Source organism: Astyanax mexicanus, chromosome 14 (assembly GCF_023375975.1).
Source record: "Astyanax mexicanus isolate ESR-SI-001 chromosome 14, AstMex3_surface, whole genome shotgun sequence".
Classification (NCBI taxonomy): Eukaryota; Metazoa; Chordata; class Actinopteri; order Characiformes; family Acestrorhamphidae; genus Astyanax; species Astyanax mexicanus.
Window position 1 is genome coordinate 3,683,108 of NC_064421.1, and position 27,168 is coordinate 3,710,275.

Sequence of the window (27,168 nt, forward strand, 5' to 3'; positions counted from 1 at the left end):
AGCCAAAACATTAAAAACATACAAAAACTCAACAGTCAAGCCGCCTATTATTGTGAATTAGTGTCACATTGAAGGGCAGCCTTTAAAAAGGCTTTTTAATTATTTGTCCGATTTACAGTCTTAATTCCATGATAGTTAACTAGCTAACTATTGAAATAAGCCAGTATACACACAGTTTTACTGGTAACCAATGCGTAACACCTTCATCAGAACGCTGCTGAGAAGGGACCCGCCCCCGTAGTGAAAATCATGAATTTGATTGGTTAGATCAGGGGTGTCCAAACTTTTTGTTGGGGGGCAGAAGGAGAAATATATTTGTCACGGGCCACAGACTCTGTAATAAAACAAATAATGAAATATACCACTTTAAATAATACTTTTTTCCTGATTATTTCATTTACACACCATTTTACTTGACTTACTATCTTTATCTTTGACAGTGTTGTGTAAACTAAGATTTTTCAAATTGATGTTTCATTTCATGATGTCTCTTAATATTAAACTCCTTCATTACGGCAACTTTTAGACTCTTTGGCCCATTTTTCTGAGCTAGAAATGTGCACCCTCTCCGCTTTTAGACTCTTTGGTCCGTTTTTCTGCGCTAGAAATGTGCACCCTCTCCGCTTTTAGACTCTTTGGCCTGATTTTCTGCGCTAGAAATGCGCACCCTCTCCGCTTTTAGACTCTTTGGTCCGTTTTTCTGCGCTAGAAATGCTCACCCTCTCCGCTTTTAGACTCTTTGGCCCGTTTTTCTGAGCTAGAAATGTGCACCCTCTCCGCTTTTAGACTCTTTGGCCTGATTTTCTGCGCTAGAAATGCGCACTCTCTCCGCTTTTAGACTCTTTGGCACATGTTTTCTGCGCTAGAAATGCGCATTCTCTCCGCTTTTAGACTCTTTGGCCCGTTTCTGACACCTAGCGTTCAAACTTTGAATCTCACATTATAAAAACCTGCTTAACAGCGGGCCAACTTTCATTCTATTTCTAAAATACCGTAGTTTGGACACCCCTGGGTTAGATTGTCTTACAACTTTGCTAACAGACTCATTACTACACCCTTCAAAAATCAGCAGAAGGGTCAAGCAGTTTTGATTGGTTAGAACAGCTGTCAGTCAGATAAGAGTCCTGTAGCAACTGAAAAACACAGACTAATGCTTTGAATTATTTGCTGTTTTTTATTTTAGTTAATTTATGGAACATATGTTAACAATTTACAACAACGATACGTATTTCCTGATGTGAGCCGCCTATTGTAGGCTGCTTTGGACAAAAGCGTCTGCCAAATGTAATGTAATGTAATTAAATATTATGTAATTATTTTCATGCACCTATTGTCACCCCTTCTCTGAAGGGTTAAAAGGGCTGCACACCACTGCAGTACATACAGATCAAGAATAACATAATGACCTTTATTTTTAACCTCTTTTCACCCTGTTCTTTAATACTCTGGACTATTATTTGGGTGGTGGGTAGAAAGAAAACAAGTTCATATTCATAAAGTTTTAAGAGTTCAGAAATCAATATTTGGTGGAATAACCCTGGTTTTTAATCACAGTTTTTTTTCATGCATCTTAGCATCATGTTCTCCTCCACCAGTCTTACACACTGCTTTTGGATAACTTTATGCTGCTTTACTCCTGGTGCAGAAATTCAAGCAGTTCAGTTTGGTGGTTTGATGGCTTGTGATCATCCATCTTCCTCTTGATTATATTCCAGAGGTTTTCAATTTGGTAAAACCAAAGAAACTCATCATTTTTAAGTGGTCTCTTTTTTTTCACAGCTATATACTTATGCTGATGGGTGGTGGTCTTGAAATGAGGTGTGTTCTGGCGTATTGATATCTTAGCAACAGAAAACACAGGTGCACCACTGACTGAATACAACAATGACAGCAGTCAACAGTTAGATGTTCATTGCTATCTTGGCAACGCAGGTGCGCTGTACACACCCAGCACTCGTACAATCACAATTAGCTGCTGATGCACCTTTGCAGTGTGAACTCCTCTATCTATTATATCTATTATAATACGCTCCAAGTAAACAAACTCAACAACTGATCCGAAACATAGAAACGAACTACAGGTGTGAAAATGCTCTTTAATACTCAAATCATCTATTCTTTATTTTATCATGCATTCGTTATTCCAGCACCCCACGTTGACTTTATCTCCCCTCAAACATACAAGTATATACTAGTATTTTAATTAACACCATTAGTATTAATATAATTACATTTTCTACATTCATTTTTTTATTCACATTTAAATATTCACTAAAAAACTTAAGAAGAACAAGTGCGATTTATTGCATTCAATCACTGAATATTGTGGTGATTAATCAGATAACTACAAAGTGTCCTATATGACCAGTGGAGCTGAAAAAAGGATGTGGTCATAATGTTATGCTTGATCTATGTTTTCTTATGTTGATACTGGTTTACTATAAGCCTGCAGAAGGATAAAGCTGCTCTGAAACACAGCGGTTCTCAAACCAGAGCCACACATGTTCCACATTCTTCCTGAGTCTCTGTGTGTTTAGGTTGGGAAACCACTGTTCTAACAGACTGCAGGTTTTTATTGGTGTGCTGTGAGAATTCTGACCAACTGCAGATTTCCACATGAGTTTCTGTGAACACTGGGATGGATTAAGAACTTACACTTTCCAGAACAAGTGACGCTGGTCAAAATAATAAGAAATATGCATTGTACATCAAAATATTTGTGGACACACCTTCCAGCTACTGTTTACTTTTAAATTTAGTTTTAGTCATAATCTTGTGATGAAAATGGCATTTAGTTTTAGACATAATTTAGTCTTCTGAAACGTTTTTAGATTTAGTCTAGTTTTAGTCGACTAATTTTCAAAAGAATATAGTCGACTAAAACTAGTTATTTTAGTCGACTAAAATGTAAAGGGTGTAAATGCGAATGCTTATTCATCAGTTTCCTTGAATTATTAACTATAAACTTATACAAAAATAACATTGTAGAAATCAGGCCATAATTAGATGTATGGAACATAAAACCCTTAATTAAAAGATTTAAATGGTTAAATTTGATGGTTAAGTTTGAACAGAGCTGTAGACGCAAAAACACAGCTTTTAAAGAGCTAATTTTATCGGGTACTGATTGGTTGACTACCCCGCTTGTCCTGCCTCTCCACCTACACTACTGTAGTAGTGATTGGATCTCTCTACTGGTCCCTACCTAAATCAGTTCTGATTGGATGTTGCCGCTGCCAAACATTTTTGTCTCGTTTTTGTTCGTTGACTAAAATGTCAGGCACCTAAGTAAACCAAAAATAAAATGGTAAATAAATAAATGACAAAGTTGTCTTCTTACAAAGTCAAACAAGTGCTGGATGTTAATCTACACAGATTTCTCTTCTGAAAACTGTTTATTTGGGTGAGTAAAGTGCTTCCATTTATTTACAGCTTTACAGATTTACAATATTTTGTCAAAAAAGGGTGAGTCTTCAGTGAAGTTTCTCCAGCACTAAGGCTGGGTTCAGCAGCATTAGCATTAGCTGCTAACAGCAGCGCTAGATCTTTCACTGTTCAGAAAACAAGCTACGTCGGACAAACCGTTAACTAATAGCGCCTTCAGTTACCGGAACGCTCAGGGTTCCTCTGTCAAATGCTATTGGGCGGCATTTACTGGCACTAACTGCGGCTAATGCTACTGGCTAAATGTGGATAAAGCTAATACAGCTGCACTCAGCCTTAAGCTCTGAAGAAACTTAGCTGAAACTCCTATATAACTCTATACTCCAGCTGGCCTTTTTTCCACGAAAAATATGATGCACAGGGGTTGGACAATGAAACTGAAACACCTGGTTTTAGAGCACAATAATTGATTGTGGTGACGGACAGTTCTGGTGGAAACAGGAGAGTTGAGGTGCACATTGAATTCTGCGTGATTTGATCAGCCGTGGTTTTATGTTTTTTGGATACAATCCGGGTTAGCACCCGAACATCCCTTTCAGACAGCTTCCTCTTACAGCGTCCACAGTTAATCCTGTTGGATGTGGTTGGTGCTTCTTGGTGGTATGCTGACATTACCCTGGATACCGTGGCTCCTGATGCATCACAAAGACTTGCTGTCTTGGTCACAGATGCTCCAGCAAGACGTGCACCAACAATTTGTCCTCTTTTGAACTCTGGTATGTCACCCATAATGTTGTGTGCATTGCAGTATTTAGAGCAGAACTGTGCTCTTACCCTGCTAATTGAACCTTCACACTCTGCTCTTACTGGTGCAATGTGCAATTAATGAAGATTGAACACCAGGCTGCTCCAATTTAGACATGAAACCTAAAATCCCGCACTAAAATGACGACAGGTGTTTCAGTTTCATTGTCCAACCCCTGTATGTGTGTGTGTTCATTGCCACGGTCTTATTCTAAAACAGAAAACAATCCAGTCAGTCCTCACCTTGTCGAGCTGTGTATTCGTTATCCTCTATCAGCCTGGCCAATCCGAAGTCGGCGATCTTGCATACTAAGCTGTCGCCCACGAGGATGTTGGCTGATCTCAGGTCTCTGTGGATGTAGTTCATCCTTTCGATGTAAGCCATTCCTGCAGCAACCTGAAAAAGAGAGAGAGAGAGAGAGAGAGAGAGCACAGATCTGAATAACTCTGAATCATTCTGGATGAAAGAACATAATCTCGTTCTCTGAAAAGCACACAGTAGTTCAGCTTCTGCGCTGTAGATGCCATTACCTGAGCTGCCATGTCCACCAGGTTTGGTAATTTAAGGCCTCGTCCTTCACCATCCTTTAAGAAATCCAGCAAACTTCCTAAAAGAAGATCAGAGAGGAGGTCGGTTATGAAAGCAAACATGAAAAGAATGAAAAGACATACATTTTTAGGCAAAACTCTCCCTAAAAGCTGGTTTTTTTCATACTATAAACTTGTGGTTCTACCAGCAAAACAATCCATTCAACACAACTTCACCATAACTATAGACCTCATTCTCGTTTATGTGTATTATATGTTATTTACAGTGTATCACAACAGTGAGTACACCCCTCATTTCTGCAGATATTTAAGATTTAGGAAAAGTCAGAGAGCACCTGACTTTTAAAGGTAAAGGCAAGTGACACTCTGACTGATTTATTTAACATTACTTCCAAAATTAACCACACCCATGGTTCATTAAAAGAATTCATTTGCACAAATCAATCTACAAGAATCTGCACGTTTCGAGCTGCGCAAGGTGTACTATTCCCGTCGTTATGATAGCGAAGACACACTGACATGCCCTAAATCAAGCTGGTTTACAGCTCGTCTATAGATTAATAAAATAGGGCCTGGAAGCTCTGAATCAGTTGCTGCGTATCTCCCCTGAATGAAAAGACATACATTTTTAGGCAAAATTGTCCCTAAAAGCTGGTTTATTTCCACTCTAAACTTCTGGTTCTACCAGCAAAACAATCCATGCGACACAGCTTCACCATAACTATAGACCTCATTCTCGTTTTTAAGTCACTGTTTTAATTTAAATTTAATTTTAAACTGATTGGGAATGAACGCTGGTACAAATCGTGGATCACTTCAGTTTGGTTTTACTCTGGTTTTCTTGATTTTCTGGTTAAAATAACGTGTAATAAGCATAGCTTTTCAGTTGGAGTTGAACGGAGCTCTGAACTCTGAGGTTGTTTAACTGAATTATGTGTATTATATGTTATATACAGTGTATCACAACAGTGAGTACACTCCTCATTTCTGCAGATTTTTAAGATTTAAGTATATCTTTTTATGGAACAACACTGACAAAATGACACTTAAACACAATGAAAAGTAGTCTGTGTGCAGCTTATGTAATAATATATGTACATTTTTGAACCAAACAAATGAATCTTAGTCTCATCAGACCATGGTACATGGTTCCAGTAATCCATGTCCTTTGTTAACATGTCTTCAGCAAACTGTTTGCTGGCTTTCTTGTTTACAGACTTCAGAAGAGGTTTTCTTCTCAACTGCTTTGGATGAACAACGTGAGGTCTGTGCTCCTTTAAAACGCTGGATGATCTCGGCCACTGTGCTGCAGCTCAGTTTCAGGGTGTTGGCGCAACAATTTGTGTGTTGCGCAACAATTTGTCTTTTAAGATCCTAAGAGAGTTCTTTGACATGAGGTGCCATGTTGGAACTTTTTAGTGACTCTCAGCATGAGAGAGCTGTGCTAAAAAACTGAACACACCTGCTTCCTACGCACCTGAGACCTAGTAACACTAACAAGTCACATGACATTTTGGAGGGAAAATGACGAGCAGTGTTCAATTTGGACATTTAGGAGTGTAGTCTATTAGGGGCGTATCAATTTTGTTGCCGGAGGTTTTTCGACATTAATGGCTGTACATTTTGAGAGTTATTTTTCATATCAATGGTGAAACAATATAATGTGCAGCCCTAATATGGATTAGACCCTATAAACCCCAGTTTAAACTCCATTTACTCTTCATTTATTACTGTAGATTAGTCGTCCTCACCTTTGCCCATGTACTCTGTGACGATGTAGATGGGTTCCTCCGAGACCACGGCGTACAGCTGCACTAACTTATCATGCCTCAGCTTCTTCATTATCTGTGCTTCCTCCAGGAACGACTCCGGAGACATGGTGCCGGGTTTCAGGGTCTTCACTGCCACTTTAGTCGTCCCATTCCAAGTACCTGCAGAATAATAGGAATACAAAAATTTAATGCACAGGGACGAAAAATGTTCAGCAGAAACAGAGCTATGGAAGTAATTTTAATGCACTTTTAATCCATTACAAAAAAATGCCCTACTAAAAATAGAAAAATTATACACTGACTCTACAAAATTTGGACAGCCCCATTCAACTAATGTGCAAATAGGCCAATTATTCCTAAATTTAAATATTAATTATTACTCATCACTTTCTGAACAAAACATATTTAAGTATTATTACTTCTTGCAATTGTTTTAAATTCAGTGAATGAGCATTTTCTTCATTACCATTACCAATTTCTCCGATACCATATCGTATGCAATACCTCAAAAAAATATTGACATAATAAAAAAATAAGTAAAAAAAATAAAAACTCCATATACAAAATAGATTGCTTTTTTGTTTTAGGTATTTATTGTATTTATAATGCACTAAATATGCTGCTGGTAAATTTTTGTTACTACGTTACTTTATTTTTGTAATAATGTTCTTTTGTTACACTTAATTCATCGAAAATCATCTTCTTGGAAATTTATTTTTTATGAAATAGACAAACATTTATAGTAGCAAATGTTTAAAACTGTTATATTTACACTAGGCGAAGCAGGTTTATTTGTATAGCACCTTTCATACACAGTGGAAAATTCAGTGTTTTACATAAACAGGGATAAAATAAAATAAAACAAAATGTGTGAACACATAGTTAAAGCAAAAAACATGCTTTCAAAAATTATTAAACAATAAAATATAATGCAACTAATTATTAAAAACTAGGGTTAGAAAAAGACAAAAAAAAATCGACATACAAAAATACTGACTTCGGCTATTACAGCTGGAGCAGCATTAGCATTAGCTGCTAACTGAGCTAAGCGCCAACTCTTTTGCTGTTCAGAGGGGAGTATTATGGGACTGTAGTCTGCGCGTTTACTGTGTTAAAACAAACTACGTTAGATGAACCGCTAGCTTATATCGCCCTGGATTACCAGAACACCCAGGGTTCCTCAGTGTCGCTCTTTCGGGTGGCATTGCTAATGTCTTAGTGGAAATCTGGAAATCTTAAATAAACGGAAGAGCTTTACTCACCCAAATAAACAGTTTTCAGGAGTGAAATTTGTGTAGATTAACATCCAGCATATTGGACTGTTGGAATGTTTTTTTTTTTTTTAGAATTGCAGTTTAGTTTACTTAGCTTTGCTTAGCTTTACAGCTGACACCCCTGTCACATAACATGACTTATAATCCGGTGCATTTAATGTATGCAAATAGACCAGAAAATAGACTTTTATTGGCTAATGCTAATGCTGCTCCAGTAGAGCTAGGGTTAGCAGCAGTCTACAGGCTGATAATACTCACCTCTGGACGGCCAAAGGCTTAGAGCAGTTAGAGCTAATGCTGCTGGAGAACTAAACTGAAACTCCTGTATAACTCTGTACATCAGTAGAGAGGCTTTACTGCTCCTTAATACCTGACTGACAGAATTCATACATAAGGAGCACCGGATGGGCTCCTTGCACTCACGGCTCTGATGCATTTCCGTTTTCAAATAATACGGCTCGGACGTTTCCGGTTGTATTGTTTACATTCGCCTGTATAGGCAAAACGTACATTTTTTACTAGCGAGAGGTCAAAATGAGTATCCAGCGTGACGTTTTCAAGCTGTTTTCAGCACTGCTGTGTTCCTTTTTGCACGGCGTCTGCTAAGTTTTATGGAAGCTTTAGGCGTTCATAGCTTCCCTGCTCAGAGTGATCTAATAAACAGTGGCTAATGAACATTAGTCGGGACCACTTTACCATTTCGCTGTATGAAAGGTCTGTAGCAAACATTTCATACCAGACTACCTGGTTAAACCAGAAACGTCAGAAGCTTGGAGACGACTGGCAAAGCATGCAGTGCCACTGCTTTTTAAATGGAATAATTAAGGTTACAGCACCCAGGCTCCACGTGTTTGGGAGAGGAGATCAGCTAAACGTACTTGCCTGAATAATCCACCAGCTAGCATTTTTAATATTATTATTATTATTATTATTATTATTATTATTATTATTATTTTTTTTTATTTTTTTGTATTATTATTATAGCTAAATATTATTATAGCTAAATATTATTATAGCTAGCATTTTTATTATTATTATTATTATAGCTAGATATTATTATTATTATAGTTAGAATTTGTATTATTATTATTATTATAGCTAGATATTATTATTATTATTATTATTATTATTAGTATTATTATTATTATTATAGCTAGATATTATTATTATTATTATTATTATTATTATTATTATTAGTATTATTATTATTATTATAGCTAGATATTATTATTATTATTATTATTATTATTATTATTATTATTATTATTATTATAGCTAGCATTTATATTTATATTTTTTACTAATATTATAGCTAGCATTTTTATTATTATTAATATTATAGGTAGATATGATTATTTTTACTATTTTTATTATTATTCTTATTATTTTTTATTATTATTATTATAGCTAGCATTTTTATTATTATTATTAATATTATTATTATTATAGCTAGATATTATTTTTATTATTATTATTATTATTATTTTTTTTTTTTATTATTATTATTATAGCTAAATATTATTATAGCTAGCATTTTTATTATTATTATTATTATAGCTAAATATTATTATTATTATTATTATAGCTAGCATTTGTATTTATATTTTTACTAATATTATAGCTAGCATTTTTATTATTATTAATATTATAGCTAGATATTATTATTTTTACTATTTTTATTCTTATTCTTATTATTTTTATTATTATTATTATTATAGCTAGCATGTGTATGATTATTTTTATAGTGATTATTATTTATACTATCATTATTATTATAGTTAGCATTATTATAGCTAGCATTTTTATTATTATAGCTAGCATTTGTCTAATTATTTTTATGATAATTATTATAGTTGGCATTATTATTATTACTAGCATTTTATTAGACTTCCATTTGAAAACAGGAGAAACTAACAACTATCAGTAATGCACCTAGCAAGCTAGTTAGCTATACTAGCTAATGCTGAGCTGTGTGGGCTAACGTAAAATATAAGAAAAAAATCTTCGTAGTGTGTAGGTATGAAGATGCATATAGTTTAAAGCCTTTCTCTAGCTTTTTAGTGGTAGGATTTACTGATCTCCTCAATGTTGAGGTTCATATTTAGAAGCTGATAATACTGCCATAGCGAGTGTGTTGGAAAAGCCAAACAGGAAACGCTGGAGCAGCACTGATGAGAATGCGGAAGCAGTTGTGCAAAGAGCGCATTGTAAGACGCACTGATGATTTTTGGGAAAAATGAAGTATTATATATGCGCATTATAGTGCAAAAAAATACAGTAATATACTTATATTGGCCCAAACAATTGATTCCATATTTATACAAAACTTAATTCATACCTGATTTTACTTACTTTATACTTAAATTGAATTTAAAAGGTTAGAAGATTTACCTGCACTAATGCACCGAGGCGTTAAGTGATTGAGTTAAGTGGTTTTGTGTTCTGTGTTTAAACCTGAGGCTGGATTAATGTCCTCAGCTGTAAATCTCTCTTAGCTCAGTCTGAACCTGTTAACAGACAGTTAAAGCGATACGTACCCATCCAGACCTCCCCGAACTGCCCGTTCCCCAGACGCTTGATCAGCTGCAGCGACTCCCGCGGGATCTCCCACACGTCTTTGGTTTTGACGGACAGGTCGGCGAGGCGGGGCATGCCTTTGTGGCAGGGGACTATTAAACGACAGCACAGCCCTGCGGCCCTCGCTGCGGACAGACACAACACCAAGAACCCTCATTACACATCAACAGCGCTCACTAACTGATTGGTTAAAGGAGAACTTTGTTGTAGTAAAACATGATAAAAAGTTCTTATCTTTGATGAATAGCTCACCCCTGCTCTCCAACAGCATTCCGAGATACAGTCATTTTGTTCTTTTTGCCCAGCACTCTGTACAACGTCATATCGGGGCATAATTTGCCTCAATAAATAATTCATTTTTACACCGTTATCCTGCTCAAAGTAGCTTCACACCTCTTTGCTAGAATCTGGAGAGCCCTGACATTTAAAACGAGGCTTTAATAACTTAAAAAGTGCACAAGAAGCTTATTAAAAAACACTGTTTAGCAGCTGGTGCTAAACAGGAGGCAGGCTGTGCGGAGTTGTCTATGTATATATATGTCTATGTCATCATCAGTACAGTGATGGAGGCGCCCGGAGCAAAAAACTAGCTTCACAGGACATACAGTCTTTTTAATAGCACTTTTTAAGTTATTAACGCCTCGTTTTAAATGTCAGGGCTTTCAGGATTCTACCAAGGAGGTGTGGAGATACTCTAAACCTGGATAACGGTGGAAAAGCGATTTACAGGGGCAAAATATGTACAGAGTGCAAAAGAACAAAATTTCTGGATCTCAGAAAGCTGTAGGAGAGCGGAGGTGGGCTATTCAACAAAGGTAAGGTAAGAACTTTTTAACATGTTTTACTACACCAAAAGTCAATTTTACATCAGAGTTCTCCTTTAATACTGTGTGTTTTACTCTATTGTTCGTTTTTTTTTTTTTTTATCAGATTTACCGGAATAATGCTGCACGAGCTGCTGTAGCGTCTCGAACTGCGCTCTGGTGGTGATGTAATATCCTCCGTTGTCCAGCTTGCGGATCTTGTAGTGTTTCACATGATCTCCTTTAATGTCGTCCCAGTCCTGTATGGACAGAGAGTATGCTCCTGAAAAAAAGAGGAGGGAAAACAGGACATAAGAACAGCAGTCTGAACTCTGTATAACTTAGCTCTTCCTTTTTTTTTTACCAAACAAGAAAGACAAGTGGGCCTAATTTTAGCTATCTATAGGAAAGCTGTGACCCGTGCACTGTGCAGCTTGATTTAGGGCGTGTCAGTGTCTCTTTGCTATCGTAACGACAGGAAAAGTACATCTTGCATGGCTCACTTCCTCATCATTCCCTTTAAGAGCCAGGTGCTCTCTGACTTTGGCGGATTGCTATTTTAATAGTGCAGCTCTTCTTTGCTTCTCAGCAAAGGAAACCTGTGACCTGTGCATTGATGCTGTAAAAAATCCATTGACCTCACACCCCTCACAACACTATGTATTCAATATTGGAGTAAAGATACAGGTGCATAAAAAATTAGAATATCATTGAAAAGTTGCCTTTTTTCAGTAATTTTAGTTCAAAATCTGAAACTCATATATTATATAGATGTATTAAACACAGAGTGATCTATTTTAAGCACTTGTTTATTTTATTGTTGATGATTTCATTTTCCAGCAGGACTTGGCACACTGCCCACACTGCCAAAAGTAGCAATTGGTCTTATTATATAATATTCGAATTTTTGGGTTTTCATTGGCTGTAAGCCATACTCAATCATCAACAATAAAAGAAATAAACGCTTAAAATAGATCACTCTGTTTGTTTAATACACCTATATAATATATGAGTTTCACATTTCGAACTGAATTACTGAAATAAAGTCTAAACGTTTCAATGATATTCTCATTTTTTGAGATGCACCTGTATGGATTGGAAATGATTTCAGTCTAAATGTTTGTCTTTTGTATCAAGCAGACAAAAATATAACAAGAACATTTACTATATAAATGTGCATCTCTAACTTTTCTCTCGTCCTGGTGCTTACATTACGGCGTTCCGCGTCAAAAAGCGCCTTTTTTAATGTAATTTCGAAAACTCGTAGAAACGATATATATTTATATATATATTTTTATTATATATAAATTGTAATTTAACTGCATATATTATTATTTTTGTGTTCAATTTAAAGACTGTCCCTTATACTTGTTGTTGTAATTTTTGCCTTTTAATTTGTGCCTTATTTTTGTATTTAAAGCGTCTTTGAGAATTTTGAAAAGCGCTATATAAATAAAATGTGTTATTATTATTATTATATAATTAAAAACATAATAAATTCTGCATTGTACATCCCTAACATTAACATCTTTACAGGAGCCACTGTAGTCAAATAAAGGCTTAAAATAGATAATTCTGTGTGTTTAATACATCTATATAATATATGAGTTTCACATTTCGAACTGAATTACTGAAATTAAGTAAAGACTGTCCCTTATTATTGTTGGTGTAATTTTTGCCTTTAAATTTTTGCCTCATTTTTGTATGTAAAACTTCTTTGAGAATTTTGAACACCGCTATATAAATAAATTGTACATCCCTAATATTAACACCTTTACAGGAGCCACTGTAGACGATCATAAATCAATGTTTTTACTATTTTCTCCTGTCAGTGGTGTTAATATGTTATATTCCTCCAGTAGCTGCATCATTACAGCTCCCGCAGTGGAACTGTTGTAGTGTGCCTTTGTGCACAGGCTGGTTACCTTTAGTGGTTTCACTCTCCCTGATGAGAAAAGTGCCCCTAGGGTTTCCATTAGACAGCAGCTGCCGCTCCGCATCCTTCCGGCCCAGTTTACCGAAGTACCAACTGAAACGAAAAAGCACAGGTATTCACCGTTCAGTTCCCCAGCCGAGGCTGCATTCCTCTATAAAAACACTGCTCAAAAATAAAGACGGAAGCCGAGGCGGCCGTATAAATAGCGTATAATCTTAGAGTAGAAAATAGCGTGGAACACCCTGCCCGTCTATCCAGGGTTTGTTATTTATCTTGGTCTATTCGGGCACACAAATTGAACTCACTCTTCCGCCTGAATGGAATCTACTGGAGCCACGTAATTACTGGGTATATATCCGGTTCCACCTGTAGTGAGCGAGCGCGCCTCCCACCAGTCTCCTTCCCTGTAACACAGCAAAGAGGAGAAAGAAACGCCGCAGCGTAAATAGGCTGCACATCGATAAAAGCACAGAGCATCTAATTGGTATATGCTCCTGAGAATTCGTCTGTCAGCCTGGGTTTGTTGAGGAGAAGAACAGGCGAGTAGCTGCTGCTGCTGCCGCTGCTGCCTCAGTTTTAGGGAGGCAGCTTACAGCATTTGTTTTTTTTATTATTGAGTTATTTAAAGTACTTGGCATTTAATTTATAACACATATATGTTCATAACTTGCACAGTACAAATGCATAGCCATACATCAAGAATTAGTGATAAACTAATATTAATAACAATAGGCCAATAAGTATAAAGTACTATAAAAGCTAATAAAACTGAAACAAAGGTGAAAAAGGTAAAAAAAAAAAAAAAGGAGGAAAAAGGTCAAGCAAGTGCCAAATATCTTTCCCATTAACTTTCAATCATCCAATTATGCATCCAGTCTCCTTAAGAATTAGGGATAAACTAATATTAATAACAATAGGCCAAAGTACAAAGTATTACAAAGTCTAATAAAACTAAAACAAAATTGAAAAAGGTAAAAAAAAAAAAAAAAAAGGAGGAAAAAGGTCAACTAAACCAAAAAAAATATTTCCTTAACAAGCAAGTGCCAAATATCTTCTGCACCCATTAACTTTCAATCATCCAATCATCCAATCATGCATCCAGTCTCCAATATTAAGAACAAAACTTTTTTTTAAGAAAATAAAATAAAATGAGTTAAGACTTAAGAAACGTTCTCATTCTGGAACTGCAGGTATTAAAACTGAGACTTTAAGACTTCCATCTAAGCAAGATCTTATCTTAATCTTCTTGCCATAAAAGTGGTGAAGGCCATCAGATCATTGTTGGATTTAGTCAACTAGGTTACAGCATATTTTTTTAAGCATTATTTATTGAGTTTTTTAAAGTACTTGGCTTTTACAACATAGGTATGTTCATAACTTACACAGTACAAATGCATAGCTGTTGGGGGTGTCACGATTCTCTAAATCCTTGATTCGATTTTATTTCCGATTTTAGGATCACGATTCGATTCAATTCTCGATTTTCTTTTTTCTTTTTTTTACAGCAGAGAGGCCTATGCCAGTTTTAGATTAGTCTATGGTCAGTCATTGGTTTGATTTATCAAATTTACAACATCTTATTTAAGATATAAGTGATGCAAAGTGATACAAGTGATCTGTAATACACCAGATTAGGCACTAATGGTCAAATTTAAATAATTTAATTAAGATATATATGTAATGCTATCTAGTGGCTTTTTTTAGTAGCAGCAGTGTGCACTATTAAAACAGCAATGTGCAACATAACAAAATAAATAATAATAAAATACAGGAACAGTCATGTACAAAATAATAGAACAATTAGAGCCTTAACAAACTGAACTCTATCCTACTATAACAGTTAAACATGAAAAATAAGACTCGGTCCCTGAGAATGAGAAGTTGTTTTCTTTAATAAAGATATATTATTAACTTTATCTGAGAGAAAGATGCTCCTTAAGGTACCAAAACTATTAACATTTGCGGGAGGGATCGTCGATCCTCTTTTTGACTTCGATGCTCGAGACCATGACATAATTTCGATCGATTTTGATGAAATATCGAAATCGTGACACCCCTCATAGCCGTACATCAAGAATTAGTGATAAACTAATATTAACAACAATATGCCAAAGTACAAAGTATTACAAAGGCAAACAAAACTAAAACAAAGAGGAAAAGAAAGAAAAAAGAAGAAGAAAATAGGGGTGGGTCAAATAAACCCAAAAAATATTTCCTTAACAAGCAGGTGCCAAATATATCTCCTGCACCCGTTAACTTTTAAATCATCCAATCATGCATCCAGTCTCCAAAAATAAGAACAAAACTCTTCTGTTTAAGTGTTTTGAGGTCTTTAGTAAAGATCTTCCATTAAAGAAGATTAAATTAATGTTAATGGGGTGCGGTGTTGTGGAAGGTCACGATAATAAGTTTATACTCACGTGCTGTTGAGAATCTGGAATTTTTCTCCTTTCCTGAAGCTGAGGTCATCCTCTGTCCTTGCCTCATAATCATAAAGTGCTACAAAGAGTGTAACTCCTGGAGAACACAGAGAGCACAGTCAGAACAGGAGAGCATTATACCCCCAAAGATACACTAAACTGTACCATATTAACCCAACACTGAAATAATATAGTGAGGAGAGTCTTCTAAAGCATCATTAGAGTGTCTGTTTTAGAGTTGTTCTAATTCATATATGTGTAAATATATTTTTTTAATAAAACGCCTCATACTAGTGCATCATCAAAAAAAAATAGTTTAATTGAAAAGTTACTTTATTTCAGTAATTCAGTTAAAAATGTGAAACTCATATATTATATAGATGTTTTAAACACACAGTGATCTATTTTAAACATTTACGTCTTTTATTGTTGATGATTATGGCTTACAGCCAACAAAAAACCCAAAAGTCAATTAGAATATTACATAAGACCAATTGGTTCTTTTGGCAGTGTGGGCAGTGCGCCAAGTCCTGCTGGAAAATGAAATCCACATCTCTATAAAAGTTGTCAGTATCAGAGGGAAGCTGTAAGATATGAAGTGCTGTAAGATTTTGTGGGAAAATAAAACTGCACTGACTTTAGACTTGATAATAAAACACAGTGGATCAACACCAGCAGATGCTATGTCTCTCCAAACCATCACTGATTATCAGTAAAGAGCGTTTCAGCTTTAATTGCATTTTGCAATTAAGCACAATACAGCCAATCAGAAAGGCACGGTTACAATGACAACCATAATTCTTTGGGATAGTCTGGGATTTCGTAATGTAAAAATTACCAACATTTTCGGTGCATAAATCCACTTAAGAATTTGAACCCCCCTTTCTCTTTACTGTTATAATTTCCTACATTGTAGATTAATGTTGAAGGAATCAGCTTCTATAAAGGAACACATACAGAAATAAGCAATAAAACCAAATGCTTTCAGTTAACAGCTGTGCTGAACTCATCAAGAGTTAATTACTTGAATTTCTTGTCTCTTAATAAAGTGTTTGAGAGCATCAGTTAAAGTAAAGTAGTGAAGAGGTAGAGTTACAGGTATACAGTGAATAGTGAATATTTGAGTAATGTTCTAATCCAGATTATGAGAAGCAGGAACTACTCAACTAAGTAAAGAAATTAAATACTTCAAGGAGAAATGAAGGAAAGTTAATCTGAGAAAAGAAGAATTTTAAGAAATTTGAAAGTATTCTCAAGTGCAGTCGCACCACAAAGACCATCAAAAACGTTATAATGATGAAACTGGCACTCATCAGGACCACCCCAGGAAAGGATAAGAGCAAGAGTTTCCTCTGTTGTACAGGATAAGTTCATTAGAGTTACCAGCTCCTTTTTGAACTGCTGTTGATGCAGTATTACTGAGTAGCATCACAGCGCTAACGCTCGGAGGAAAGCGCAGCGACTCGGTTCTGATACATCGGCTCACAGATGCAGCCTTGTGCTGATCCACATCACCCTAGTAGTGATGAGAGGAAAGAGTGCCATCTACTGTACCTATCCCGAGAGAGCAAGGACAATTGTGCTCTCTCAGGGCTCCGGCAGCTGATGGCAAGCTGCATGTACAGGATTCTTTATGTGTTCCTTCATAGTCTGGATCCCTTCACTATTCATTTACTATGTAGAGTAAATGCTTGTGATGGTAAAAATCACCTGTTCCACCCCGAGAGCGCAGGGTTCCAGAGTGTGAGGACGAGTTGACTCCGCCGAACACGGTCACCCCCTGGCTGACGGGGGCGTGGAAGTTGTTGTAGTTGGGGATGGCGGTGACTCCAAAGCTGGGGTAGTGCTGGGGCGTGGGGTCGGCCCCATAGCGGTACCCGGTGTGCTGTGAGATACTGGTCTCTCTCTCGTCCGTCAGTTTGGTTGCCTCTTTGTCCTTACATTGTACACAGCCCATTATCTATATTCTGAGAGTGTGAAAGAGAACAAAACAAACCACCATTAATTATAGAACAGCTCATTGAATTTATAATAGGGGTGTAAAAATGAAAGTATTCTCAACTTCTACACAAACTTCTATAGAAATGTGATATAAATACTGTTGGCTGACGGTTTGACATAAGCATTTTTAAAACATATTTAAATTTCAGATAAAGTAAAATGAATAAAAAAAACAGTACTGCAATAAATACAGGGGTTTAATAAGCTTGACTATAAGTTTGAAATACTAGTCAGAAATACTGGCCAAGCAATTATCTGCTAAAATCAATAATATTCTAAAATCACAGTGTATTCAAGGTTGAATTAACTTAAATATTTGATGTATTACACAATATAGAGGATACAATTTCTACACTCCTTTTTAAAATGTTTTTATTTTACCTTGACCACGCTGAGTGCTGTTTAATTTTATTACAGTTGTAGTAAGGGCTGATAATGGTGGGTGCAGGTGAATTATGGGAGTTGTAGTGAGGGCTGATAATGGTGGGTGCAGGTGAATTATGGGAATTGTAGTGAGAGCTGATAATAGTGGGTGCAGGTGAATTGTGGGAGTTGTAGTGAGGGCTGATAATAGTGGGTGCAAGTGAATTATGGGAGTTGGAGAGAGGTCTAATAATAGTGGGTGCAGGTGAATTATGGGAGTTGTAGTGAGGGCTGATAATAGTGGGTGCAGGTGAATTATGAGAGTTGTAGTGAGGGCTGATAATAGTGGGTGCAGGTGAATTATGGGAGTTGTAGTGAGGGTCTGATAATAGTGGGTGCAGGTGAATTATGGGAGTTGTAGTGAGGGCTGATAATAGTGGGTGCAGGTGAATTATGGGAATTGTAGTGAGAGCTGATAATAGTGGGTGCAGGTGAATTGTGGGAGTTGGAGAGAGGTCTAATAATAGTGGGTGCAGGTGAATTATGGGAGTTGTAGTGAGGGCTGATAATGGTGACCAGCGGCGTCTGTCTAGAATTGTCCATGTGAATAGACAAACGAATCTGGCAGAAATCCAGATTTCACATCTGTATTCAATACAGAAGACCCCGCCCACACATCCCACAGTTTTTGAGCTTCCGTGCAATATGACAAAAGTCATGGGACACTATACTAGTTCCTGTCCCATGATGTCTGTATAGTACTGCATATCAGTGTATAGTATCAGCATCATCTCAGACTATAATCAGATTATCTTGTCTGAACAAACTACTTAACCGGTTTAAATGAGCGATGCCAAATCAAAACACCAGTCTGTCATATTCATCATTCTTTATTATCTATATATATATATATATATATATAGAAGCTAGTTATGAATTTTAGCACAGAACGGCCGGGTTAATGAGTACAGCAACCTCTTTACTGTGAGAAAAAGGCAGTCGCTTCTATTCTATGGCTAAACGGCACCAAAGCCTGCGGATGGAAACGTAAAACACGCAGCAAGAAAATGCAAACAGATGTCTATTAAACATACCACAGGGAGCACTGGGGTACCACACTGGAGTATTTGCATTCCATTCAATTAAAGATGGAGTGAAAACATCTATGATTGGCTCCGTTCAAATCCAGGCCTGAATGGAGAGGAAGAAAAGAAAAGAAAAGAAGAGAGAAAGACAGTCAGTTTCTTTCTACCTTAAAATATACCATTATTCTAAAGTACAGAACCCATCGTTCGCTGTTTTAAATCAGCTGCATGTTTAACTCTGTTTAACTTCTCATGCTGAAGATGTTTATGCAGCTCTAATCTCAGGATTTCTGGAGCTATAAAGCTTTTGCTGACTAATCTACGGTCAGTAAGAGCGCCATATGTTCTCTGTTGGTACTTAAACGTACTCAATTACAGCACATTTGCTGTATATTTAATTTACACTCTGTCAGAGTCAGTAAACATCTCACTGTCACACTTCATCATCCGGAACTGCGGTTCACAAGAGTTTAATTACTCATAGTATTAACTGATTAATCCCCAAAAGGGAGAAATGGTTGATATTGGTATTCAATTAGAAGGAATTACTTGTTAATACATTATCAACTTATAATACAATAAATAGAAATTAACTCAATAATATGTGATAATGGTAATATGGTCTACTACAGGGGTGTCCAAACTTTTTTTGTTGGGGGCCAGAAGGAGAAATATATTTGAAGTCACGGGCCACAGACTCTGTAATAAAACAAATAATGAAATATACCACTTTAAATAATACATTTTTCCTGATTATTTCATTTACACACCATTTTACTTGACTACTATCTTTATCTATCTTTGACAGTGTTGTGTAAACTAAGATTTTTCAAATTGATGTTTCATTTCATGATGTCTCTTAATATTAAACTCCTTAATTACGGCAACTTTTAGACTCTTTGGCCCGTTTTTCTGTGCTAGAAATGCGCACTCTCTCCGCTTTTAGACTCTTTGGCCCGTTTTTCTGTGCTAGAAATGCGCACTCTCTCCGCTTTTAGACTCTTTGGCCCGTTTTTCTGTGCTAGAAATGCGCACTCTCTCCGCTTTTAGACTCTTTGGCCCGTTTTTCTGTGCTAGAAATGCGCACTCTCTCCGCTTTTAGACTCTTTGGCTTGTTTTTCTGTGCTAGAAATGCGCACTCTCTCTGCTTTTAGACTCTTTGGCCCGTTTTTCTGTGCTAGAAATGCGCACTCTCTCCGCTTTTAGACTCTTTGGCTTGTTTTTCTGTGCTAGAAATGCGCACCCTCTCCGCTTTTAGACTCTTTGGTCCGTTTTTCTGTGCTAGAAATGCACACTCTCTCCGCTTTTAGACTCTTTGGCCTGTTTTTCTGCGCTAGAAATGCGCACTCTCTCCGCTTTTAGACTCTTTGGCCCGTTTCTGACACCTAGCATTCAAACTTTGAATCTCACATTACAAAAACCTGTTATATTCATAAAGATTTAAGAGTTCAGAAATCAATATTTGGTGGAATAACCCTGGTTTTTAATCACAGTTTTCATGCATCTTGGCATCATGTTCTCCTCCACCAGTCTTACACACTGCTTTTGGAAAACTTTATGCTGCTTTACTCCTGGTGCAAAAATTCAAGCAGTTCAGTTTGGTTCTCTTGATTATATTCCAGAGGTTTTCAATTTAGTAAAATCAAAGAAACTCATTATTTTCAAGTGGTCACTTATTTTGTTCCAGAGCTGTATACTATAACAATAATCTGTCTTGAAAATTGTACACATACAGACACTAATGTATTATTTCCAGTTATTAACCCTGCAGTGATAAGGTAATATATGTTCAGTTTAGCTACACCACTAAATTCACTCTAAATTCACTCATATTGGACTATATCACTCTCAAAACAGCCCAAACAGTTAGTTAAATATAGATGTAATGTACTGATTTATCATTAAAGTGTATAGAGGATACACTTCAATAATAGAGCAGCACATTAAATCTATATGTAACTATTAGTGACAGATACAGACAAACTATACAGGAAATTCAATTTGGACACAATATAAAGAATAACTATTAAAACAAATGAGAAATGAGGATTCTTAAGATCTAGAAGCTCTACATGTGGCCTAAACTAAATATATTATAGTTTACAATCTTCTTATCACATCAAAAACAAGAACATATCTGTAAATAATGAATTTACATTAAATACCCTAGTATTAAGCTTTTCCCGCTTTTAAAACAAAGCTCAAACAGCCCAATATACTTCAATAACACGCAGTGAAGTCTTGGACTTCCAACATACTCTATCTCTAAGCTACAGACCCATATACACTTTAATAATAAAGCAGCACATTACATCTATTTAGATACAACATAAAGAACAACTGCTGGATTTACATTAAGTCAAAATGTAACAGACAACTGAGAAATAGAGTTTCTGAAAGAAAGCGACAATATATAATAAAGATCTATTGAATTTTGATTTAGCGGGAAAACAACACTAAATTCACCCATATTAGACTCTTCCACTCTCCCTAGACTACAGACCCAGCAGAACATTACATCCATATTTAACTATTAGTGACAGATACAGACAGACTATACAGGAGATTCTATTTGGACACAACATATAGAACAACTGCTGAATTCACATTATGTCAAAATGTAAGAAACAGAAAGTTGGATGATCTGTATTAGGCATCTTAAACTGATCAAACCTGTACACACAAACTGAACTATTAGTTGTATCCAGTCTTTAATCCTCCAGAGTTAAGAAAATAACTGTTAAGCTTGAAAACAGCACTTAATTCACATTAAATTCCCTTATATTAGACTATTCCACTCTCAAAACAGCCCAAACAGACCCAACACACTTCAATAATACACAGTGAAGCCTCGGCCTCACAACATACTATATCCCTAAGCTACAGGCCCAGCAGCACATTACATCCATATTTAACAATTACTGACAGATACAGACAAACTATACAGTAGATTATATTTGAATACAACATAAATAACAACTAATGTCGAAAATTTAATAAACAAACAACTAAAAACTACGGTTTCTGAATGAAAGCAACAATATTAATATAATAAAGGTATACTTTAGGCTTCTCTATGTACATGAACACACACACAAAGTAAACTATTAGTTATTTCCAGTCTACTATTCTCCAGAGATAAGAAAATGTATGTTTATATTGGACACAACATAAAAAAATGAGGCCTTTCAAGATATAACAACTAAAAGCTCTACACATGGCCTAAACTAAAAAAAAAAAGAATTTACTATCTCCTAAACACATCAAAAACAAGAAAATACCCACTAATAGCCCAAACACACTAAACACACTTCAATAATGGAGCAACACGTTACTTTCATACTTAACTTTGTGACGGATACAGACAAATTTTTTTAGGAGATTATATATTTGGACACAACATAAAGAACAACTGTTGGATTCACATTATGTCAAAATGTAACAAACAGACAGACAACTGAATAAAAGCGATATATAAAATATAAGAAGCTTCTTCATACAGATATTTAACAGCTAGAACCTGTAAAAACACATAAAACACAATCTAAACTGTCTCTTAAGCCTCCAGAGCTAAAAAAAATAACTAAATTCACATTTAATTATCTTATATTAGACTTTTCCACTCTCAAAACAGCCCAAACAGCCCCTATACACTTCAATAATACACAGTGAAGCCTCGGCCTCACAACATACTATATCTCTAAGCTACAGGCCCAGCAGCACATTACATCCATTTTTAACAATTAGTGGCAGATACAGACAAACTATATAGGAGATTCTAATTGGACACAATATAAAGAACAACTGCTGGATTCAGATTTTGTCAAATTGTAATAAACAAATGAGAAATGAGGCTTCTCAAGATATCAACAGCTAAAACGTTCTACACATGGCCTAAACTACATAAATTATATTTTACTATCTCCTAAACACATCTAAAATTATCTGTAAACAATGAATTTAGATTCAATTCCCTGGTATTGAGCTTTTTCCACTTTTAAAACAAAGCTCAAAAAGCTCAAACAGCCCAATATACTTCAATAATAAACTAATAAAATTTAATTTGGACACAACATAAAAAAACAACTAAATCAACTAAATATAGTAAACAGACAACAGAGAAATGAGGTTTCTGAATGAAAGTGACAGTATACTGTATAACATGATAAACATCTATATGGGGCATCTTAAACAGATAAAACCTGTACACACACAAACTAAACTATTAGTTATTCTAATACTTTAAAAAGACTTTTCTTGTCTTTAAGCCTCCAGATCTAAGAAAATATCTGTTTACTCATATTAGACTGTTCTACTCTTAAAACAGCACAAACATCCCCTATACACTTCAATCATAGAGCAGCACATTACGTTCATATTTAACTATTAGTGACTGATACAGACAAACTATACAGGAGATTCTATTTGGACACAATATAAAAGAAACAATACTGGATGTGCATTATATCAAAATGTAATAAACAGAACAGACAACTGAATAAAAGCAATATATAATGTATAAGAAGCCTTAGACAGGTCTTTAATTCTATAAAAATATATAAAAATATCTGTTCAGCTTAAGAAACAACACTAAATTCACATTTAAATCTCTTATATTAGACTATTCCACTCTCAAAACAACCCAACCAGCCCCTATACACTTTAATAATACACACTAAAGCCTTGGCCTCACAACATACTATATCCCTAAGCTACAGGCCCAGCAGCACATTACATCCATATTTAACAATTAGTGACAGATACAGACAAACTATACAGGAGATTATATTTGAATACAACATAAATAACAACTAATGTCGAAAATTTAATAAACAAACAACTAAAAACTACGGTTTCTGAATGAAAGCAACAATATTAATATAATAAAGGTATACTTTAGGCTTCTCTATGTACATAAACACACACACAAAGTAAACTATTAGTTATTTCCAGTCTACTATTCTCCAGAGATAAGAAAATGTATGTTTATATTGGACACAACATAAAAAACAACATAAAAAATGAGGCCTTTCAAGATATAACAGCTAAAAGCTCTACACATGGCCTAAACTAAAAAAAAAGAATTTACTATCTCCTAAACACATCAAAAACAAGAAAATACCCACTAACAATAAATTCACATTAAACTCACTTGAATTCAGTTGTACTAAGCTTTTTTTTTTACCTTCAAAACAACAGCACATATTTAACAATTAGTGTCAGATACAGACAAACTATACATAAGATTCAATTTGGACACAATATAAATAATATAAAGAATAACTATGTCAGAATGTAACAAATTTACATCTGAATAAAAGAAGTATATAATTTATAAGAAGCATTTTCAGACAGATCTTTAACAGCTAAAACCCATAAAAACACATAAAACACAATCTAAACGGTTTCTGACACTTCAGAGCTAATAAAATAACTAAATGCACACTCAATTCCTCTCATATTAGTCTCAAAACAGACCCAACACACTTCAATAATGCAGTGAAGCCTCGGCCTCACAACATACTATATCCCTAAGCTACAGGCCCAGCAGCACATTACATCCATTTTTAACAATTAGTGACAGCTGCAGACATCCCCACAGTCTCTTATTTGTCGTTTTGTGCTCCATTTCTCCCCACAGCCCCAGTCTGTTCAGTGTGTGGATTACAGCAGACAAAAAGTACCTGTCAACAACACAGACACTGCATACATACACACACACACATACATGCATGCATGCATACATGCATGCGCCACACAATGCCCCAGTGCAACACAGTGGAGGCTTTTTATTTTATTGCAGCATTTAGAGCATTTTAAGGGCATTTATTGCCTTTTTGGAGGGTTAAATCGAGGGAAAACACGAGTCTCGCTGTTAAAGCCTCGCAGGGCTGTGCTGTGATTCACAGGGTGGGAATCAGATGATCAGGGCCGTGCAGTTTCTTGTATTTTTGGCGACAGAGGCCTTATTCTTTTCGATTGTCTGTCTGCGCATCCCTCCATCCATCCATCCTCCTCCTCTTGCTGCTGCTGCAGAGCCTCAGCATCCACGCGTCCTCTACCCAGACCTCCTGCTCTCCCTCCTCCTCCTCCTCTCTTCTGCTGCTGAAAGCTCTCTCTGGCTTTACAGGAGATTTAAGGCTGTTTTTCCTCCATTTCTGAGCTCCAGCAGATCCGCTGCTCCGCTCTAAAGCGTCCCTGTCCGCCCTCTGCATTTTAATCAGCACGGATTTAACGTTACAGAGACGCGCGAGGGGAGAAGCGGCTGCGCCAGGCGCGCGCGCACACGGCCGGATCATAATAATATTTATTATAATGATCATAATAATAAAATAATGATAATAATAACAGTAGTAGTAGTAATAATAAACACGTAGCTTACCCAGCCCCAGCAGCCCGCACCACAACCGCTCCGGACCGGGTCACGCGCCTACGGATGGAAGCATCAGCAGCCAGCCGCTCCCGAGCCGGTCCGCGCCTCGATCCGCCGCTCCTGAGCCGCTTTTACCGCTTTACTCCGGGACTGTGCGGGAACGGCGGCCGGAACGGCGGCAGGGTAACTGGTATCCGGATCCGGACGGTCAATAGGCTCCGGTCGCTACAGGCAGTGCAGCGCAGCTAACGCAACAGACGATGGCGGTGCTGAGGCGGCTGCGGGAGGAGGGAGGAGCCTGGGCAGGAAAAGGGGCGGGGCTTACGCGAGCAGTACGAGCAGGTGATTGGCAACCGTCTCAACCAATGAACGCGAGGGACAAAACACGCATGCGCACGTTAAGGAAGAGAGAAAGAGAGAAGTTCAGGTTTATGAGTGAGTGAGGGACTAAGAAAGAAAAGGAGAGAAAGAGAGAGATAAAGAGAAAATAACAAATGAGACAAAGAAAGAAAAAGAGAGAAAGCTACAAAAAGAGAGAGAGGAAGCAACAAAAGGAAAGAGAGAAAGAGAGAGAAAGAGCTGGTACATGTGAGAGACTAAGAAATGGAGAGAGATGTAAAAGGGAGAAAGAACAAAATTGACAAAGAAAGAGAGAGAGAAAGCAACAAAAAGAAAGAGATAGAAAGGAACAAAGAAAATAGAGAGAGAAAGAGGCAGAGAAAGCAACAAAAAATAAAGAGAGAGACAAAGCAACAAAAGAAAGAGACATTGAGAGAGAAAACGGTGTATGTGAGACTAAGAAAGAAATGGAGATAGGGATAAAAAGGAAAAAAACGAGAGAGAGAAAGGAAGAAAGAATGAGAGAGTTCAGGTATATGTGTAAGCAAAATACTAAAAGAAAAAAAGAGACAGAAAGAGAGAGTGAGACAGAAAGAGGAGGATGAGAGAGAGAGGTAGTTCAGGTATGTGTAAATAAGAGACTAATAAAGAAATGGAGAGAGATAAAAGTGTAAAGAACAAGAGAGATAGACAGAGAAAGAAAAAGAGAGATATGACTGAGAAAAAAGAAAGAGTGAGGGAGTTCAGGTATATGTGTGAGTGAGAGATTAAAAAAGAAAAGAGACATAGATAAAGAAAGAAAAAAGAGAGAGAGAAAGCGACAGAAAGAAAGGAGAGAGAGAGAAAATGAGTGAGGGAGAAACGAAGAGAGAGGAGTTCAGGCACATGTGTGAGTGAGAGACTTAAAAAGAATAGAGAAAGATAGATTACGAAAAAAAAGAGACAAAGAGAGAGAAAGCAACAAAAAGAAAGAGAGAGAGAGTGAAAGTGAATAAAAGAAAGAACGAGAAAAGAGAAAATATGTGATAGAGAAAAGTTTGTTTATATGTTTGAAGTATATGTTTGAGTGAGAGACTAAGAAAGAAAAGGAGAGAAAGCCTAATAACACCACCCTCCACCAGCTAATTAAATTATATTTTATTTGTATTTTTTTTATTATCGATAATTCTGACACTTTACCAGCCTTGAGCTTTTTATTTGCACTACTGTTTCTACAGGTTCTGTTTAAACTGGTACCATCATTCCCTTTTAATCTCCCCATCACTATTGCACTATTGTCTTGTGTCTCCTGTCTCATGTATGTCTATGTCTGTGACCTTGTTGTTTTGTTCATGTTGTGTCTCTCATTTTATTTCTATTTTTATCTTTCTGTACTTGTTGTAACTTTGGGAAGGAGAGTAACATAATTTCAATCCTTTTTATGTCCTGTACTTATGCAGTATTGACAGTGAAACTACTTGACTTGACCTATTAATTTAAAGCTTGTAT

General features: G+C 36.3%; 1 protein-coding gene across 2 annotated transcripts in view; it reads right to left on the reverse strand.

Moving 5' to 3' along the window:
- fyna (FYN proto-oncogene, Src family tyrosine kinase a) overlaps window positions 1-27,168 on the reverse strand; it is a 37,149-nt gene that overhangs the window by 3,879 nt on the left and 6,102 nt on the right. Inside the window, exons 1-11 of one of the 2 annotated variants that reach the window (XM_022673292.2) lie at window positions 25,351-25,621; window positions 18,978-19,074; window positions 17,230-17,486; window positions 15,520-15,616; window positions 13,405-13,503; window positions 13,089-13,192; window positions 11,297-11,446; window positions 10,321-10,485; window positions 6,489-6,668; window positions 4,720-4,796; window positions 4,432-4,585 (exon numbers count right to left, since the gene is read on the reverse strand). In XM_022673292.2, the coding sequence (XP_022529013.1) occupies window positions 4,432-4,585; window positions 4,720-4,796; window positions 6,489-6,668; window positions 10,321-10,485; window positions 11,297-11,446; window positions 13,089-13,192; window positions 13,405-13,503; window positions 15,520-15,616; window positions 17,230-17,476 (1,273 nt within the window). In that variant the 5' untranslated portion in view covers window positions 17,477-17,486; window positions 18,978-19,074; window positions 25,351-25,621. Of the gene's footprint in view, window positions 1-4,431; window positions 4,586-4,719; window positions 4,797-6,488; window positions 6,669-10,320; window positions 10,486-11,296; window positions 11,447-13,088; window positions 13,193-13,404; window positions 13,504-15,519; window positions 15,617-17,229; window positions 17,487-18,977; window positions 19,075-25,350; window positions 25,622-27,168 lie in introns of those variants that run through there. The other variant, XM_022673293.2, reaches the window with a different exon arrangement.